This window comes from Scardinius erythrophthalmus, assembly GCF_964197995.2.
Source record: "Scardinius erythrophthalmus genome assembly, chromosome: 8".
Taxonomy (NCBI): Eukaryota; Metazoa; Chordata; class Actinopteri; order Cypriniformes; family Leuciscidae; genus Scardinius; species Scardinius erythrophthalmus.
Window position 1 is genome coordinate 23439978 of NC_138228.1, and position 18292 is coordinate 23458269.

The window sequence follows — 18292 nt, forward strand, 5'->3', positions numbered from 1 at the left end:
ATCAAACTTCTACAAGCTAAATTGTAGCATTCTTTACACGAAAAATTATAATAAAAATTCACAGACAACATATGTTCACATTCATGGCAAAATTCAAACGGGACCAGAAAATAATTATTTTCTCCCATTCACTTGCATTGACGATTTTTCAACCTAGAGGTCCAGTGGGGCGGGACTTACCAGCTCTATATTTAACAGTGCTTCACATATACAGTATGTGAATATATTAATATGCAGTTATTAATAGGCTATTTAAGTGCTGTTGTTTCGGTGTTTAAACTACTGTGATGTTTAATGTTTTTATGGATGCATTATAGGCATATTTAATAGTAATTGTTAACAAAATGTTTAGAAATAGGTGTAATAATATTCAGCACAAGTGTTTTCTACGAGATATAAACCATAGGGAGCGCTTTTTGCTGGATTTATGCCATATGTAGGTATTGTGAACGTATGATATTAAAATAATAACCTGCAGAATAACCTGCAGAGAACGTTTCCAGAACGTTCTCTTTAGGTTATAATAATAACCTGCAGGAAACGTTCTGGGAAGGTTCTCTTTAGGTTATAAAAAATAAAACCTACAGAGAATGTTCCTAGAACGTTCTTATTTGGTTCCCAAAAAATAACCAAATGGGAACCATATGGGAACGTTAGGGGAACGTTCTGTGTTTACTGGGATCCAACACGAAAATGCATGCAGCCTTTCACAATATTTTCTTCAGATAACTCCAAATTTCTCCCACACACTGGCCTTGATTTTTGATGACGTATTGTCGACAACTTTACAATCTCCACTAGCTATTCTTTTCTTCAACTCCTCAGTCATATTTTAGTCATCTGAATTGTTTTAGTTTTAGTCTAGTTTTAGTCGACGAAATACAATAAGATTTGAGTCGACTAAATCTACAGTAGATTTAGTCGACTAAAATATAATGGGTTTAAATTGAAATGCATTAATTTAGAATTTCTCTACAATTCCCAAACCCATATAGGCTACTCCTGGAGAAAACATATATTAACCTGCTAATATGAATGATTTTAAAGTTTTAACATGCAATACAGATACAGATTTAACTACTGTAACTTAAAAAAAAATACCTTAAAATTAAATAAAACCACTTTTCCTAAAGTAGAACGCAGTCTTCTTTTCAATGAATGATATTTGCATTCTTTATAACTACTTGCATACATCATTCTCTATTCTTTCAAGCAGACATATTTATTTGTATGAATGAAATATAATTAATCCTTATTAAAGCTATTAATGAGCAATGAATGCTTTTCTCTTTTGCTTTTGTTGCTTGATCAATATTAAGGACACAGACCGCATTAAGTTTATTACTCACTGTCACTTTAAGACATCGAATCATGTCCAATGACATGCGGATCCAATTGCACTGATGCACATGCGATACATACACTCACAACTGTTTAAGACATAACCGACATAATTTTCGTGAATACTCTCCAAAACTGACATTTAGACATAATGTTGTGTGTATTTGTCCATTCAGACACGAAAGAGAGCTCAATTCTGTACTCGCGCGCTGTATAGTGTCTATGTGCGTGGCTGCACGCTTCGGGTCGGGTGTGTGCGCACAGAAAACTGTACCGAATAGAGCTCTTTTTTGCGTCGTCACTCTTATTCAGATCTACATGTCTGCTCTCCTCATTCTCCCAGACGTGTACATGTTTTAACGTTTTATGAGACATGCAGCGCATGCCAACTCGTGTGCCGCTGGGTAGATCATGTCACAGTACAATTGTGCGCATCTACCACAAATGCAGGACATCATACTGGATCGCTTTCCAAATCGTCACTATCTAACATTTTCGTCTAGTTTTTATTCGTTGACGAAAATGTCAATAGATTTTCGTCATAGTTTTTGTCATTCAAAACTAATTTTTATTTATCGTCTCGTTTTCGTCTGTGAAAAAATGTCGTTGACGAAAATAATTCGAAATTAACACTGCCCTACAGTCTTATCCTCTAACTGAATTTGTCGATGTGGATTAACGTGACGTTCATACATTTAATAAGGTTTCCCCTGGACATGAGTTTATGCTAAAGACTACCACCGCTTAATAGAATAAAAAAAAAATCTGTTGCTGTCAGTATTGTTTTTGGAAATTAGGCTACATTAAAATGCAATGGTCTCGTTTCAAAAGCATTGGTCAATATGCTTGCGTCGACTTCACTGTAGCCTATATGTGCCCTGCTTCCTTTCCGTGAGTTCTGACCGAAAAATGGAAAATATTAAGCGCTTCCGTTTCAGAGTCCCTGTTTCATGTTTGTTAGCCCAGGACATTTTACAAATCCAGACCAAACTATGTTCTACGGCCATGTCCGGAATAAAGAGTAGCCTATCCATGTCACACAGACAGTAAGATTTAGGATTTTGACCATATACCTCGCAGTTACAGACCGCATCAACGTCAGTGAGCTATACTTATTGTATTTCGCCACAGGGTGTCCCTGTGGCCTCAACCCTTCGCTTACTCTGAGCTCGATTGCTATGTCTGAGGTAAACCACGGCCTCCTCATTACCCTGCGCAGGAAGAAATGTAGGAAGAAATAAATGAATAAATAAATAAATGTAGAAATACATAAATGTTGAAATAAATAAATGTAAAAATAAATAAATGTATAAATAAATAAATGTAGAAATGAATAAATGTATAAATAAATAAAAGAATAAATAAATAAATATGGAAAAAAATAAATATATACATAAATAAGGAAATAAATCTATAAATAATTCTTTATTTTCGTTTTTTTGCTTTTCTATGTATATTTATTTATATATTTATTTATTTATTTTTTCTTTTTTACATTTATTTGTATATTTATTTATGTATTTATTTATTTTTAATATTGGCAGCGATGGCATTCCATACTGGGGAGCCACAGATTGCAATTTTGACTGTTCATAGTAGACTTAGCGACGCCATGGACAGACCCGTTGTCTGAAAAGACAACGAAGGATGTGTTTGGAGACAAGGATTTACTAATTGGAACAGCATGTGACCGCATGTCAGGCATTGTCGCTACAGTATGGATGAATGTATGTATGTTTGTTTAGTTTTAGTTATGTTTGTGAGTTAGTTAATAAAACTTGTGCACAATATGTATTTGGTTTCTGTTTCTCTGCTTGCAACAAAGTCCATTTTACGATCTTGATCTTGTTACATGCTCTAAGCGCTGTACATGCTAAGAAATAATTATTTTTCGGTGGCCATGAAAGATACACTTTTCTTAGAATAAATGAATAATCAAAAGAGTTCATTGGAACTGATTAATTGATTGTAATATTAATTTAGCTACCTCAAGTTAATCTAATTAACTGACCCAAATATTAATAATTAATCATAATTGGTAATTATGAGTTATTATTAATATTTCCCCTTTGAGCTAATTTGTTACAGCAGCGTGTTTGCGGGTTAGTGGGATTACAAAACTCCCCCACTGTCAATAAATCCGAATGCATGAGTTCTCTCTAGAGAGATTCTCTCGTACTGCGTAGAATACGCTAGGGGAAAATCCTTTTCCACGAGAATACTGAAGCCAAAAAATTATCCTTTAATTTTGTATTAATGTAAAACGCGTTGCTGCAGCATACAGGCATAGGCGAGACAGCTAGCGCCTATTGGCTGATCTGCTGGCAACTGCTTGAGCCTATCGAGCGAGACCTGGAGTGACGTCATACCCAATGAGGTTGCTTCGCGCCCTCTGCGTCACGTCCCGCCGAAACGGGCGTGGCTTGGGTCTATAAATATCGCTCGCGGGCTCATATCTCTGATTTTTTATCCTTCAGCGAAGCAACTCACATCGCTGGATCCGAGAAGAAGCCGCGCTGTTGAAGAAGCAACTCAGCGGGACGAGTCGAGAAGCTGCTGGCCGCGCCGCCTTCATCGCCTTCCTGCTGCGCTATCCAGCGCCTATATCCTTTTCTCTGCACTGTGTGTGTGTTCGCCGGCGCGACACACACTGACTAAAAGAGCTTGCGTCTTTTTTAAGATGCCTTCTTGCGGCTCGTGCAGAGCCCCACTCAGCGATGGGGACCGCCACGTTATTTGCGTTTCCTGCCTGGGTGAAGAACACGCAGCTCTCGCGCTCGCTGACGGCGGCTGCCCTCACTGTGAGCTGTTGCCCATTGCGACTCTGAGGACTCGCTTGGCATTTTTCAACGAGACTGCGCCCACACCTGCTGCAGTGCCGCGCCGTAAAAAGCGCTGCGCTCAACGAATCCCGGAACCTTCTCCCAGCCGCCAAAGCTCATCAGTTTCGCTTCCCGGCGGACAGCGGCCGCTTCTGTCGACGACGCGGATGAGATTGACGTGATGCTGCGAGAAGGGGATTCCTGCTCTCTCGTGGCATCAGGCAGTGAAGGCTGGGCGAGCTCTGAGGATCTCGCGCCCCCTGCCCGTGCCTCAACGGGAAAGAGAGCGAGAATTGAGGCGGAGCTCATACGCGTACTCACTCAGGCCACGGCGAGCCTCGGCCTCGATTGGATTACGCCTGAGCAGCCCGCTCACAACCGGCTGGACGGCTACTTCCTGCCCGGGGAGCGCACTTCGCCTGCATCCAAGCCAGCACCCTTTCTTCCTGAGCTTCACGAAGAAGTCGTTAAGTCTTGGAGCTCCCCTCTTTCGGCCAGGACACGATCTTCTGTTTCTCTGGCGTTCTCCGCTGTCGACGACGCCAAGAACAGAGGATACCACTCCCTGCCGCCGGTCGAAGAGGCTATTGCAGCGCACTTATGCCCGCCCTCCGCCGGACGGCGTGCTAAGATGGCGCTGCCCTCAAAAGCCTGCCGCACGACGTCATCCCTGCTCCGCCGCGCTTTCTCCGCCGCCGGGCAGGCCGCGTCAGCGTTGCACACCATGGCCACGCTCCAGATTTACCAGGCTGATCTCCTCCGCAAGCTGGACGAGAAAGGACCTGACGCAATCTGCGTGCCAGACCTGAGGAGCGCTACAGACCTCGCTCTCCGCGCTACCAAGTCTGCGGCACAGGCCATAGGACGAAGCATGGCCTCGCTCACCGTGTCTGAGAGACATCTCTGGCTAACGCTCTCGGACATGTCTGAGTCGGAGCGCACCGCGTTCCTCGACGCGCCGCTTTCCCCTGCCGGCCTCTTCGGAACCTCGGTCAAAGACTTCACCGACAGGTTCGCTGAGGTACAGAAAGCGACCCAGGCCATGAAGTACTTCCTCCCGAAGCGCTCCAGCTCTGCAGCAGGCCGTGCGAAACCGTCTGCCCAGAGCTCGCAGCCTAAGCCTCCGCCCACCGCCTCCTCTTCACAACGCCGCCAGACCCAGAGCTCGAGACCGCGCTCTCGCTCTTCCAGCCGCCGCCCCGTCCCGCGTGGCCCGCGGCCAAAGGTTACGTTGAAGCCAGAGGCCCCGAAGACGTCCTAGCACGCCTAGGAAAGCGACGGTGTCCAAGTCCCGCTGCGGCCGGACTTCCACCAAAGCTTGCCGCTCGTCCAGTTCCAAGAAATGTGACTGGTCCAGCGTATTTAGCAGCCAACAAGCCGGTTCCATTGCCCGCTTGCCTGCACACAAAAGCCGTTTTTATGGCTATCCAGATAAATCCCCTAAAGAGTGTATTTTCTGGTGTTCTGGCCACGGCCGATGGTGTTTCATGTGTAGAAAAAAATGCCCACTACTCAGTGCCCATTCCCACACACAAGCACAGCCCCTCACACAGGGCTCGCACACATAAAATCGACTCAGATCGATTGCGCATAAAACGTAGCAAACATGCCCACGACCCAGTGCCCACAAACGTTACTTCCTACATGCCTCACGGTTTCTGTAAAAACGAAACCAGTATGCAGGCGCTCTGCTCAGGCGAGCGATGCTATAAAGGTGGTAAATGTGCCCGCTACCCTGCGCTCACGTCCACACACAGACATGACAGTTCCAATGGAACTCGCCCAGCCCTCCCCCTCTCGGTTAACCACCACAGAGGAGTCAAGCGCGGGCATTTTGTTATCAGCGCGCCCCCTGCCTCAGATGTCACGAACGCAACGCTTCTGTCACAGCTCACTGAAGCCGCTGTATCGCGAGCCGATCAGAGCGCGCTTCGCACCCAGCCCCTAGCTACCCGTGCAGACGCGTGGGCGAAGCTTCCCTGGGTTTTGAAATGGGTGCTAAACATCATAAAAGTAGGCTATTCGCTACAGTTTCGCCGACGCCCTCGCCGCCACATGGCGCGCGTCGAGACCACGGTAGAATCGAAAGTAGCACATCTACTTCGAGCCGAAATTCTGAAACTACTGAGCAAAGGGGCTATATAACCCTTTATCAAAGCGAAGGGGGGCATTACAGCAGATACTTCCTGGTACCCAAGAAAGACAGGGGTCTCAGACCCATACTAGATCTGCGGCAACTGAACAGAGCGCTTATGAAACGTCAGTATAGGATGCTCACGACCAGAAAAATCCTCGCGCATGTTCGCCGAGGGGACTGGTTTGTGTCAATAGATCTAAAGGACGCGTATTTTCAAATACAGATAGCGTCACGTCACAGGCGATTTTTGAGATTCGCCTTCGAGGGCCAGGCATATCTGTACACGGTCCTGCCTTTCGGCTTGTCCCTGGCACCCCGTACATTTACGAAGTGCATGGACGCAGCGCTCGTACCCCTCAGACTCCGGGGCATACGAGTGCTGAACTATTTGGACGACTGACTCATTCTAGCCCAATCTCACTCAGAGATCGTGGAGCACAGAACCATTTTACTCGATCACCTCGAGAATCTCGGTCTCACAGTAAACTGGGAAAAGAGTTCGCTGTTCCCCAGACAGATTATATCTTTTCTGGGAATAGAACTGAACTCGCTGTCAATGACAGCACGCCTGTCATCCCAGTGCACACTGGACATTCAGAGCGCAGTCGGCTCCTTTCGCAGCGGCGCTGTAGTCCCTCTCAAGAAATTTCAAAGGATGCTAGGTCTGATGGCCTCAGCATCATCAGTTCTCCAGTTGGGCCTGCTGCGCATGCGCCCACTGCAGTTCTGGCTGAGAGAGAGAGTGCCTCACAGAGCGTGGGCCTCCGGTCGGCTTCGCCTCAAGGTCAATCAAGCGTGCATTGCAGCTTTGAACCCTTGGGGGGCAAAAGACTGGTACCATTCAGGTGTAAGCCTGGGGACTTCCTCGAGACTGATGGTGGTGTCCACGGACGCATCCGCCTCAGGATGGGGAGCGCTGCTCGAGGGCAGACCTCTCTTTGGCCAATGGTCAAAATGGGAGAAGCTCCTTCATATAAATTGCCTCGAGATGTTAGCAGTGAGCAAAGCGCTCACGCGCTTTCGTCCCCTGATAAAGGGGTACCACGTCCTAGTACGTTCAGACAACGTGTCGGTGGTATCCTACATAAATCGTCAGGGCGGCCTCAGGTCCCTGTACAGGCTAACCAGACGCCTCCTGATATGGGCTCGCAGCAACCTGCTCTCGCTGAAAGCAGCGCACGTGCCAGGGCTCCTGAATATAGGACCAGACAGACTGTCCAGGACCCACGTTCCGACAGGAGAATGGTCTTTGCACCCACAGACAGTACAGCTGCTGTGGAAGAAATTCGGCAGAGCGGAAGTAGACCTGTTCGCGTCTCAGGTAAACGCTCACTGTCCAGAATTTTTCTCGAAAAGCAAGGACGCGCTGACCCACATGTGGCCTCGCCTTCCTCTCTACGCTTTTCCCCCTGTCTCCCTCCTGACCCAGGTGGTAAAACGGATCAGGGAAGAAGGATGTTCAGTGCTGCTTGTAGCGCCGCTCTGGACGAGCCAACCTTGGTTCCCAGTTGTGATGCAGTTAGCAAGTACCGCCCCGTGGCCAGTGCCTCTGAGGAAGGATCTCCTTTCTCAAGCCAACGGCTCGATCTGGCATCCTCACCCAGAGCTGTGGTCCCTTCACGTGTGGACCATCAATGGGTACCCGCTAACCTCCCACAGGGAGTGTTAAACACGATCACGCAGGCCAGAGCTCTGTCTACGCGACGTCTCTACGCCTCCAAATGGTCGGTGTTTTCTGGCTGGTGCACAGCTCGGGGCGTGTCACCCCTGAATTGCGGAGTGACGGAGGTTCTCTCCTTCCTACAGGAGCTGCTGTATAAGGGCAGGTCCCCTTCCACGCTCAAAGTCTATGTGGCGACCATAGCAGTGTTCTCTACGACAACGCTTGGCCAGTCTATAGGAAGGAACGATTTAGTCATTCGCTTCCTTAGAGGAGCTAAGAGACTGAATCCTCCCAGACCTCCCACAGTCCCTATATGGGACCTTTCTACGGTACTGGAAGCCATGAAAGGTCATCCTTTTGAGCCCTTGCAGAAGACTGATCTTAAACACCTGTCGTTCAAGACGGCGTTTCTTTTGGCTCTCGCTTCAGTGAAGCGCATAGGGGACTTACACGCGCTCTCAGTGAGCGCGATGTGCATGGAATTTGGGCCTAATGACTCTAGGGTTATACTCAAACCTAAGCACGGTTATGTTCCTAAATCCCTCAATACACCGTTTAGGGCACAGGTCATTTCCCTGTCTGCCCTACCGGTCACTGAAGGAAATGAGGACGAAAGCTTCCTCTGCCCAGTCAGGGCATTAAGAGCTTATGTGTCTCGCTCGTCTGCCTTCAGACAGACGGAGCAGCTCTTTGTTTCGTTCAGCGGGCATTCTAAGGGACTAGCCGCTTCGAAACAGAGCCTATCCAGATGGATAGTGGACGCAATAGCGCTAGCTTACACAACCAAGGGCATGCAATGCCCATTGGGTGTCAGGGCGCACTCCACGAGAAGCATGGCTTCATCGTGGGCCTGGTCAAGTGGGATTGCCTTGCAAGATATCTGTATGGCGGCAGGCTGGGCCTCTCCGTCTACATTTATAAGGTTTTACAACCTAGAGGTTCCCGCACTACAAGCCAGGCTACTGTCGGTCTAGTACGGCCAAATCTCTTAAACTGTCACTGTCAGTCTTGAGTTATACGGCTATTGTAAATAGCAGTGCTGCTCTAAGCTGCCATATATGGAAGATAGTGGCTAAACCCCTCTTCTTCCAGGATTCCCTGTGGGTCCCCCGGGTGATTGTGCACTATATGAACTCTGGGCTATCGCCCTTTGAGTCTATGGAGTCAGATCCCAGCACGCACGGTGTTTTACATTAGGTTCCCCTAGCGTATTCTACGCAGTACGAGAGAATCTCTCGTAAGAGAACGTACTCGGTTACTAACCTCGGTTCTCTCTAGAGAGAGGAACGAGTACTGCGTATCCTGCCGTGCATGCACGCGCTCTGGTTGCTTCACTGTGAAAAATCAGAGATATGAGCCCGCAAGCGATATTTATAGACCTAAGCCACGCCCGTTTCGGCGGGACGTGATGCAGAGGGCGCGAAGCACCCTCATTGGGTATGACGTCACTCCAGGTCTCGCTCGATAGGCTCAAGCAGTTGCCAGCAGATCAGCCAATAGGCGCGCGAGCTGTCTCGCCTATGCCTGTATGCTGCAGCAACGCGTTTTACATTAATACAAAATTAAAGGATAATTTTTTGGCTTCAGTATTCTCATGGAAAAGGATTTTCCCCTAGCGTATTCTACGCAGTACTCGTTCCTCTCTCTAGAGAGAACCGAGGTTACGTTAGTAACCGAGTACGTTTTATCACTAAGGTGTTGTGCAATTTTTTTTTTTTTTTACAGACATCCACATGAGAAGCAATTACCGTCCGAATAGGGCTATAGAGCAAAAAAGATTGAGAACCCCTGCAGTCATAGATTCAAATGTCTCTATTGAGACCACAACATTCTTTTAAATAGACTAGAAAATTATGTTGGCATTAGTGGAATTGCATTAGCATGGTTTAAATCATACTTATCTGACCGTTATAAGTTTGTAGCAGTAAACGAAGAGATGTCTTATCGATCAAAAGTTCAGTATGGCATACCACAAGGCTCAGTACTAGGACCGTTGCTGTTCACTCTGTACATGCTACCCTTAGGAGATATCATTAGGAAGCATGGCATTAGTTTTCACTGTTATGCTGATGATACGTACCGTATTTTCCGGACTATAAGTCGCACTTTTTTTCATAGTTTGGCTGGTCCTGCGACTTATAATCAGGTGCGACTTATATATCAAAATTAATTCAGACTGAGATGAACCAAGAGAAAAAAATACCGTCTACAGCCGCGAGGGGGCGCTCTAGTTGGCGGAGTTGTTCAGAAGCGACACCAAGGATGAAGAAAATTCAATGGATTCAGTGATGTGGAATGAGATCGCGGGGGCTTAGTGAATTTGTTTACTGGTAACTTGCTTGTCGGACTCGCTGGCTTATGTTAATTTAGCCTATTCAGCCTCCCAGGTATATGTTTTTTATGCTATTGTGTAGCTGAATAACTGTTAATGTGTTGCGTTAACATACCGGACACCTACTCAGCCTGTTGTTCTGTGTGCTGCTGTGTAGTTGAATAACTTGCCTTTCCAGATTAAATGTCTGTTCTTGGTCTTGGATTTTGTGAAATAAATTTCTAAATAAATGCGACTTATAGTCCAGTGCGACTTATATATGTTTTTTTCCTCTTCATGATGCATTTTTTGACTAATGCGACTTATACTCCGGAGCGACTTATAGTCCAGAAAATACGGTAACTCTATATTCCTTCACGCCCTGACGAAACTTACCAATTCACGAAATTAATGGAATGTATAGCTGATATAAAAAAAAACTGGATGACTAGTAATTTCCAACTACTTAATTCTGAAAAAACAGATTCTAATTTTTGGACAAAAAACGTCCACATGTAATAACCTAGAATACTGTCTAACACTTGATGGCTGCTCTGTCAAGTCTTCGTCGTCGGTTAAGAACCTGGGTGTGCTCTTTGATACCAATCTTTCATTTGAAAGCCACATTTCTAGTATCTGTAACACCGCATTTTTCTATCTTAAAAATATATCTAAATTACGTCATATGCTCTCAATGACAAATTCGGAACAATTAGTTAATGCGTTCATGACATCAAGGCTAGATTATTGTAATGCTATTATGGGTGGTTGCCCTGCACGCTTAATAAATAAACTACAACTGGTCCAAAATGCAGAAGCTAGAGTTTTTACCAGAACCAAGAAGTATGTCCACATTAGCCCAGTTCTGTCAACACTGCATTGGCTCCCTATTAAACATTGTATACATTTTAAAATATTGCTGATTACTTACAAAGCACTAAATGTACTAAATGCTCCCCAGTACTTGAGTGAGCTCTTAACGCATGATAGTCCTTTATGTCTATTGCGAACTCAAAATTCTGGCCAGTTGATAATACCTAGAATATCAAAATCGACTGCTGGCAGTAGATCCTTTTCCTATTTTGCACCAAAACTTTGGAACAGTCTTCCTAACATTGTCCGGGAAGCAGACACACTCTGTCAGTTTAAATCTAGATTAAAAACACATCTCTTAAACCTGGCATACACATAGAACAATATACATTCCTATTATTCAAATCAGTTAAATGATTATTAGGCTGCACAGGAACACTTCCTATAACACCTGATGTACTCACTACATCATAAAAAGAACGGCATCTACGCTAATTTTAATCTTTCTGTTTATTCCGAGGTTAACTGTAATCAGCCGGACCCGGGCCGTATCCAGATCAGATGGTGGACCTGCGCCTAGGCACGACCACAGCGCATCCCTGAAGTGTCAGCAGAGGTGGTCAACTAGACTCCCCCTGTGAAGGCCTCATCGACACGACAGCCATCAGCACTGATCCTCAAACAAACTCGTCTCCATACGCGCATGATGACTCCGATCTTCAACCAGATGGAACTAGATAATATAATGTTCCAATCCAATCCAATCTGACTTCTGACCTGTAATGCTGCCTGAATCATAATCATACACTGTTCGTTCGTTCGTTGGCCAGAGGAGAACTGGACCCCTGACTGAGCCTGGTTTCTCCCAAGGTTTTTTTCTCCATTCTGCCACCCGATGGAGTTTTGGTTCCTTGCCACTGTCGCCTCTTTCACCTTTCTTCGCCTTTGTCGCCATTGGCTTTTGGCTTGCTTAGTTGGGGACATTTAATTTTATATTCAACAATATTATTACAACATTATTTTCCTGTTATCTCTGTAAAGCTGCTTTGAAACAATCTGTATTGTAAAAAGCACTGTATAAATAAAGCTGACTTGACTTGACTATTGTTTGTACAAAGACAAGCCTGGGAGGAGTTTAGATGTGAGGATCAGTCAACACAACGATGTACACTATGATAACATTTAACAGATGAGTCACTGCAAACTCACTGCACACTGCTGAGAACTAGGGATAAAAACATTGTCAACATTATTGACAACAACAAATTTACACTCTTGAATAGTTGCTTGATCTCACGAGATCTAACATGATGTAACCACTATAGCCTGTCGCAATTAACTCTGTGAGACATTATAACTAAAAGCAAGTGCTTTTCTAAACTGAAGACTCCTCACATTAACACAGTAAATATTAGCTTTTCGGTATACCGCCATCTTAAAGTGTCACATTTAACGAGAGATGCCCTCATCTTAGGCAAACACGGTACAGACACGGCCCTTAAAACAAACATCCTTGGAGTCGCCCGCACCCTGTGAACACATATGAAGACCTACATTGAGATACGACTTGCACACACCAGCAAATCATTTCCCATGTCACGTTACTGCATGACTCAGACAAACCCGTACAACTTCCCTAGTATTTCATGTAATTTTATCACCACAATCAAATTAGTATGTGATGACCTCATAACTAACTAGCCAGCAGTCCCCTGCTTCATAACTTGATCCAGCACCACTGCATCTAAATACTACGAAACCTAAATACTTTCAATCAACAGATCATTTCACAGGCAAAGTAGTGAAGCATTTCTGTCCTAAAGTCAACAATAAAAAAACTATTGCTTTTCAAAGCAGGCAAGGTCATGTGTGACAGATACAGGGCAAGTTTCTTCAGGTTTGATGGATCAGGTGAATGGGGCGTCTCACCCATATTTTTCCGCCAGTTCTCGTGCATTGTCCGCTTTCACTGCGCGCTGGTCCCCCAGGTCGGATTTGTTTCCACACAAGACAATGTCGGGATTCTCGCAGTACGCATGTGTTTGCAGCTGACCTGCACAAGACAACACAGAAGTTCATTAGTAATTATTATTTGAAAAATGATTTATAATCATAATGATAATAACTAGCAGCTTAGAGTGGTTACCCATCTAATAATAATAATTATTATTATTAGATGGCCAATCACTATTATATATATATATATATATATATATATATATCACTAAAAATATTTTTTTACAAATATTTTATTTTTTTGTTATTTTATTATAAGAAAATGTGCAACCACTCTAAGCTGCTAGTTAATACAGTTCATCAAATTATATTAAATTCTTTTTTTTAAATACCTTTTATTATTCTTACAATTAGATGGGCAACCACTCTAAGCTGCTAGATAAAAATAAAAATCATTTTTGGGAGGACAATTTGTAAATTTGTTGCAAATAATTTGTTGCAAAAATAAACCATTTATGAAGAAAATGTATGTAGCTACTCTTGTATGTGGTAAAAGAAAGTAAATGTATTAAAACAAAATAAGGTCTGCCGTGTGTATATGTATGTGTCTCACGTGTTCGTTTCAGTGAGTCTGGTCTCAGTAAGGTATGAAGGACTTACTCATCCAGTTCCGCACATTAAGGAAGCTCTGCTCGCTCGTGAGGTCAAAGAGCAACAGGAAGCCCATAGCATCCCTGAAGAACGCTGTGGTCAAACTCCGAAATCTGCATGAGCGTTTAGAGGAGAAGACACAAGTCACACAACAGTGAAAAAACAGCCAGAACATTAAATAAAACCTCATAGACAATTTCTTTCATTGAGTGCATGTTAGGAAGTAAAGCACAAGTACTGATCTGCACTCACCTCTCCTGTCCAGCTGTATCCCACAGCTGAATGTGGATCCTCTGACCTCTCCCGGCTGTGCCATCAGGACCGTTGGATTTGTACACCTTATTTAGAGACCAGTAAGAGACTATATTAGTGCATAATAGTGCTTGAATATCCTTGTCACTTCGACAAAGTAACTATATTCTGTGCAGAAAATGTGAGGTTTGCCTGATGCAAGATGTACAACCACATTGCTACAGTTGTTGTGGTGGTTACCAGCAGTGATGGGAATAACGGCGTTATAAATAAACGGCGTTACTAACGGCGTTATTTTTTTCAGTAACGAGTAATCAAACTAATTACTGCTTCCTCCATTACAACGCCGTTACCGTTACTGTCAATAAAAATGCGGCGTTATAGTTGAGCTCACTGAAGCGGTTTTCATCCGAGTAGGCTCTCTCTCAGCCATAGGAGCTGCAAAGTTTTTTTCTCTGGTGTGTGAGTGTTTATGAGGCGCCGGACTGGACAAAATAAGCGAGGCGAATGTCGCGAGAGCGCTCGACCGTGCGCGAGAGAGACCGAGTGTGTCCGAGAACGCGTTTGACAGTGCGCGGCAGAGACCGAATGTGTCCGAGAACGCGCTCGACATTGCGCGAGAGAGACCGAATGTGTCCGAGAACGCGCTCGACAGTGCGCGAGAGAGACCGAATGTGTCTGAGCATAAATACTTTATTTATAAATAAATTACACATTTCAGCATTAGAATAATATATGTAGCATATTGGTATCATATGCAATGTTTTAATTAGTTTATATAACATAAACTCCAAAATAACCTGCAGGGAACGTTCAAACATATTTGTTTGGCGGTTGTGAACACGTGCGGCAAACATGACTAGAATTTGGCTAAAATAAATAACCTCTGATGATGACGTTCTCTGTAGGTTATAAAAATAAACCCACAAAAGATTAGATTGTATTATTATTATGTATGTTGATACATTGTTCAGTATTATATTGAGAGCACTTTTTGTTAAACTTACTATTGTGAGGAAGAAAAAACTAACTAAAACTAAAAGCTATACAGAATGTCTACCATTTGTAAAGGTGTGTGAGTTTTATTTTAATTATATGCACTAGTGTATGTGTATGAATATTTTTATAAGGCTACTATTTATTTATTTTTGGTACATTTCTTAAGAAGCATGATTTATTTTTAGACTTATTTGTTGGCCAGTTGTGGCCTGTGCAATAAATATTAAAAGTTCCAAACCATCTATTATTTTGTTGTTCCACTATAGTAATGATAATATTTTAATATTTAAGTTAATAGGTGTCTCTCACATTGTCCCACAGCAACATTAAAATAGTGTAGATTAGTGTACAATGTTTAATAATAATAAGATGTTCTATTTAGTGTCCATTTCATTCATTTAACATTTCACATTGGGGGTATCCAAGAAATTTCTTGTATTTAAACTTTTTTTAAGTAACGCAATAGTTACTTTCGCTAGTAATTAGTTACTTTTGTAATGATGTAATTCAGTTACTAACGCAGTTACTTTTTGTGAGAAGTAACTAGTAACTATAACTAATTACTTTTTTTAAGGAACGTTCCCAACACTGGTTACCAGGGTGTTACTATGTGTTTTTTTAGTACATTGGTATGCAGTTCCAGGAAACTTGAATTTACTTTTGACTTAGTTAAACACAACCACAAAATGCACACTTGATGATTCAGTGCTGGAAGTGTCTCATTAGTAGTATGACTCTTGATCGTGTGGCCCTGAACGATCAGCATTTGTTTGATGTCTTAAGTGCTGAAGTGTTTGTTCTTAAGGAGGGATCCCTGCTCTATTATGCCGAATGAAGGTGGGAGGATCCTGCCATTCACCATTCTCCTAAAACACACACACAATCTGCTCTACTGAATTCACATTTCCGTATCTATACCAGCCATCCCGATTCAGTTTTCTCAAAGCAAGTGTTCAGTCAGTTCTTTTTACCATTGCATGGTTTTGAGTGCAACAGTCTGGATGTAAAAATCTCATAATTTTTTTCAAAGGGAATTGGAAAGGGGGATTTTTCACAATAACTTATAAACTATTAAAGACAGACCTACTGTAAGCTACGAAGTTGTTAAAGGGATAGTTCACCCACAATTTAAAACTTTGTCATAATGTTGTTCCAAACCTGTATGAGTTTCTTTCTTCTGTTGAAAACAAAAGAAAATATTTTGAAGAATGTTAGTAACCAGACAGTTGACGGTAGCCATTGACTTTCATAGCATTTTTTTTTCCTACTTCTGAAGTCAATGGCTACAGTCAACTGTCTGGTTACCAACATTCTTCAAAATATCTTTTGTGTTCAACAGAAGAAAAAAAGCTCATACAGGCTTGGAACAACTTGAGTAAGTAATGACAAAATGTTCCTTTTTTGATGAATTATCCCTTTAATCAATGGTATATGCTTTTGTGGAAGTTTTTCAAAATAGTATGTTGAATTAAAAACAAATATATATATTATATAAATACCATTTTATATAATTACCATTGTCTGTCTGAATACTCGATTCTGATTGGCTTAAACTACCGTTTAATGCACAGGTAGTTCTAAGTCAGTTCAATCACAGTCATTCGCAGACAAAGCGGAGATCGCGCTACGCACAGAACAATTCAGGAGCACAGAAACTCATCAACGCTGCCCTGCGACTTTTATTAATAAAATAGTTTCACTACTGAATCGCTACATTATCTCAGCAACAAGGGATTACAACGCTATACTGAAGTAATTAAACTCACAGCATCCGCATCGTTGTTAATAGAAAGAGATGTGCTGAACAGACGCAAGAACAAATCTCTCATCTCATTCTCTCTCTCTCGATAATTAATTAAAATAAATGCTATAATTTATTCATTCAAATAAATGTAATCTTAAGCACAACTTTAAAATAATATTTTAAATATTATATAGATTTAAAATAATATTTTGAAAAATACAATTATTTATTCAATCATGTTTAACAGTGGAATTCCTGGTAAAAGTCATGACGTGATTGTCACACGCTTAAACTACAAAATATATATAACTACAAAGGTAAATATTTGTATGAACAAAAAAAGATAAAACAACTGAGACATAAACTGAACAAATTTAACAGACATCTGACGAACAGATTTAAAATAATAATGAGTCCCTGATCAAAGTGGGGCCAATATCAAAAGTAGCATCAGTCAGTATGCGTTTTCCTGTGTCCCTGTAGCACTGTCTCACATTACAAACATTGCAGTTTATAGCTCTGGCCACATCTGCAGTCCTCAAACCTCCTGCAGCAGGACTATCATGTTCACACAACCCTCAGAGACCCTGGGCACCTATCTCCTGGTGTTTCAGTAGTCGGTAGAAAGGGCTCTTTAAAGCTAGTTAAGGCAATTTTGTAGAGGCAAGCAATACAAGCTAGCTTTGAAAGCATAACCCAGTTAACAAAGAACATTCCCCTAATGTTAGTTTTTGGTTCCCGTTTGGTTATTTTTTTGGGAACCAAATACTAACATCAGGGGAACGTTCTTTTTAGGTTTTATTTTGATGTAACCATAAATTAATATTCCCAGAACGTTGCAGGGTGGTTACTTTTAAATAACCTAAAAATAACTTATAAAGAACGTTCCCTAATGGTTATTTTTAAGTTATTTTTTGCAACCATAAAACAACATTCCCAGAACGTTGCTGGAAGGTTATTTTTTGAATAACCTAAAAACAACTTAAAAATAACCATTAGGGAACGTTCTCTATAAGTTTTTTTTTTAGCCATCATAAAATAACGTTCCCAGAACGTTGCAGGGTGGTTACTTTTAAATAACCTAAAAATGAAAATACAATAATAAATTTATGTTTGTATTCTTTGAATGTACGCTCTCCAGCACACACTCTTCTCCAGCAGCACGCACTTCTCCTAACCTCACAAAATGTTTGTTACCCTCATGTCCAGAATTGACTGAAATCAATTGTAAGACTGTAGTACCACATACTGCCCTGTCACTGAACGGCACATCAGGGACCAAACGCTGCATATTAGGCTATATATCTGTATCATGTCTTATAAGGGTACAGAGAGTTATAAAATACTATGAAAATTCAGACAAAATAATACAAATAAAGAAACTATGTCATAAAGAGTGGAACACCATGTACTCAGCTCACTGAGGAAAAAAATGTTAGGCAATCAGGCACAGTTTTTCAAGGTTTACCCTTACATACACATTGTTGGGCCATAATCTTTTAGTCAAGAAAAAAACAAAACACTATAATTACATAACAGTTTTGAACAGTTTTATTAAAATAGGAACAAACAGAACAAACCAAAGTTTTCAGGATATTTTATC

The 18292-nt window shown here is 42.4% G+C and overlaps 1 protein-coding gene across 1 annotated transcript in view; it reads right to left on the reverse strand.

Moving 5' to 3' along the window:
- The window catches only part of rab27a (RAB27A, member RAS oncogene family), a 79489-nt gene that overhangs the window by 12880 nt on the left and 48317 nt on the right, over positions 1-18292 (reverse strand). The window contains exons 3-5 of the mRNA XM_081373263.1: positions 13947-14032; positions 13704-13807; positions 13017-13140 (exon numbers count right to left, since the gene is read on the reverse strand). Coding sequence (XP_081229389.1) covers positions 13017-13140; positions 13704-13807; positions 13947-14032 — 314 coding nt within the window. The remainder of the gene's footprint in view (positions 1-13016; positions 13141-13703; positions 13808-13946; positions 14033-18292) is intronic.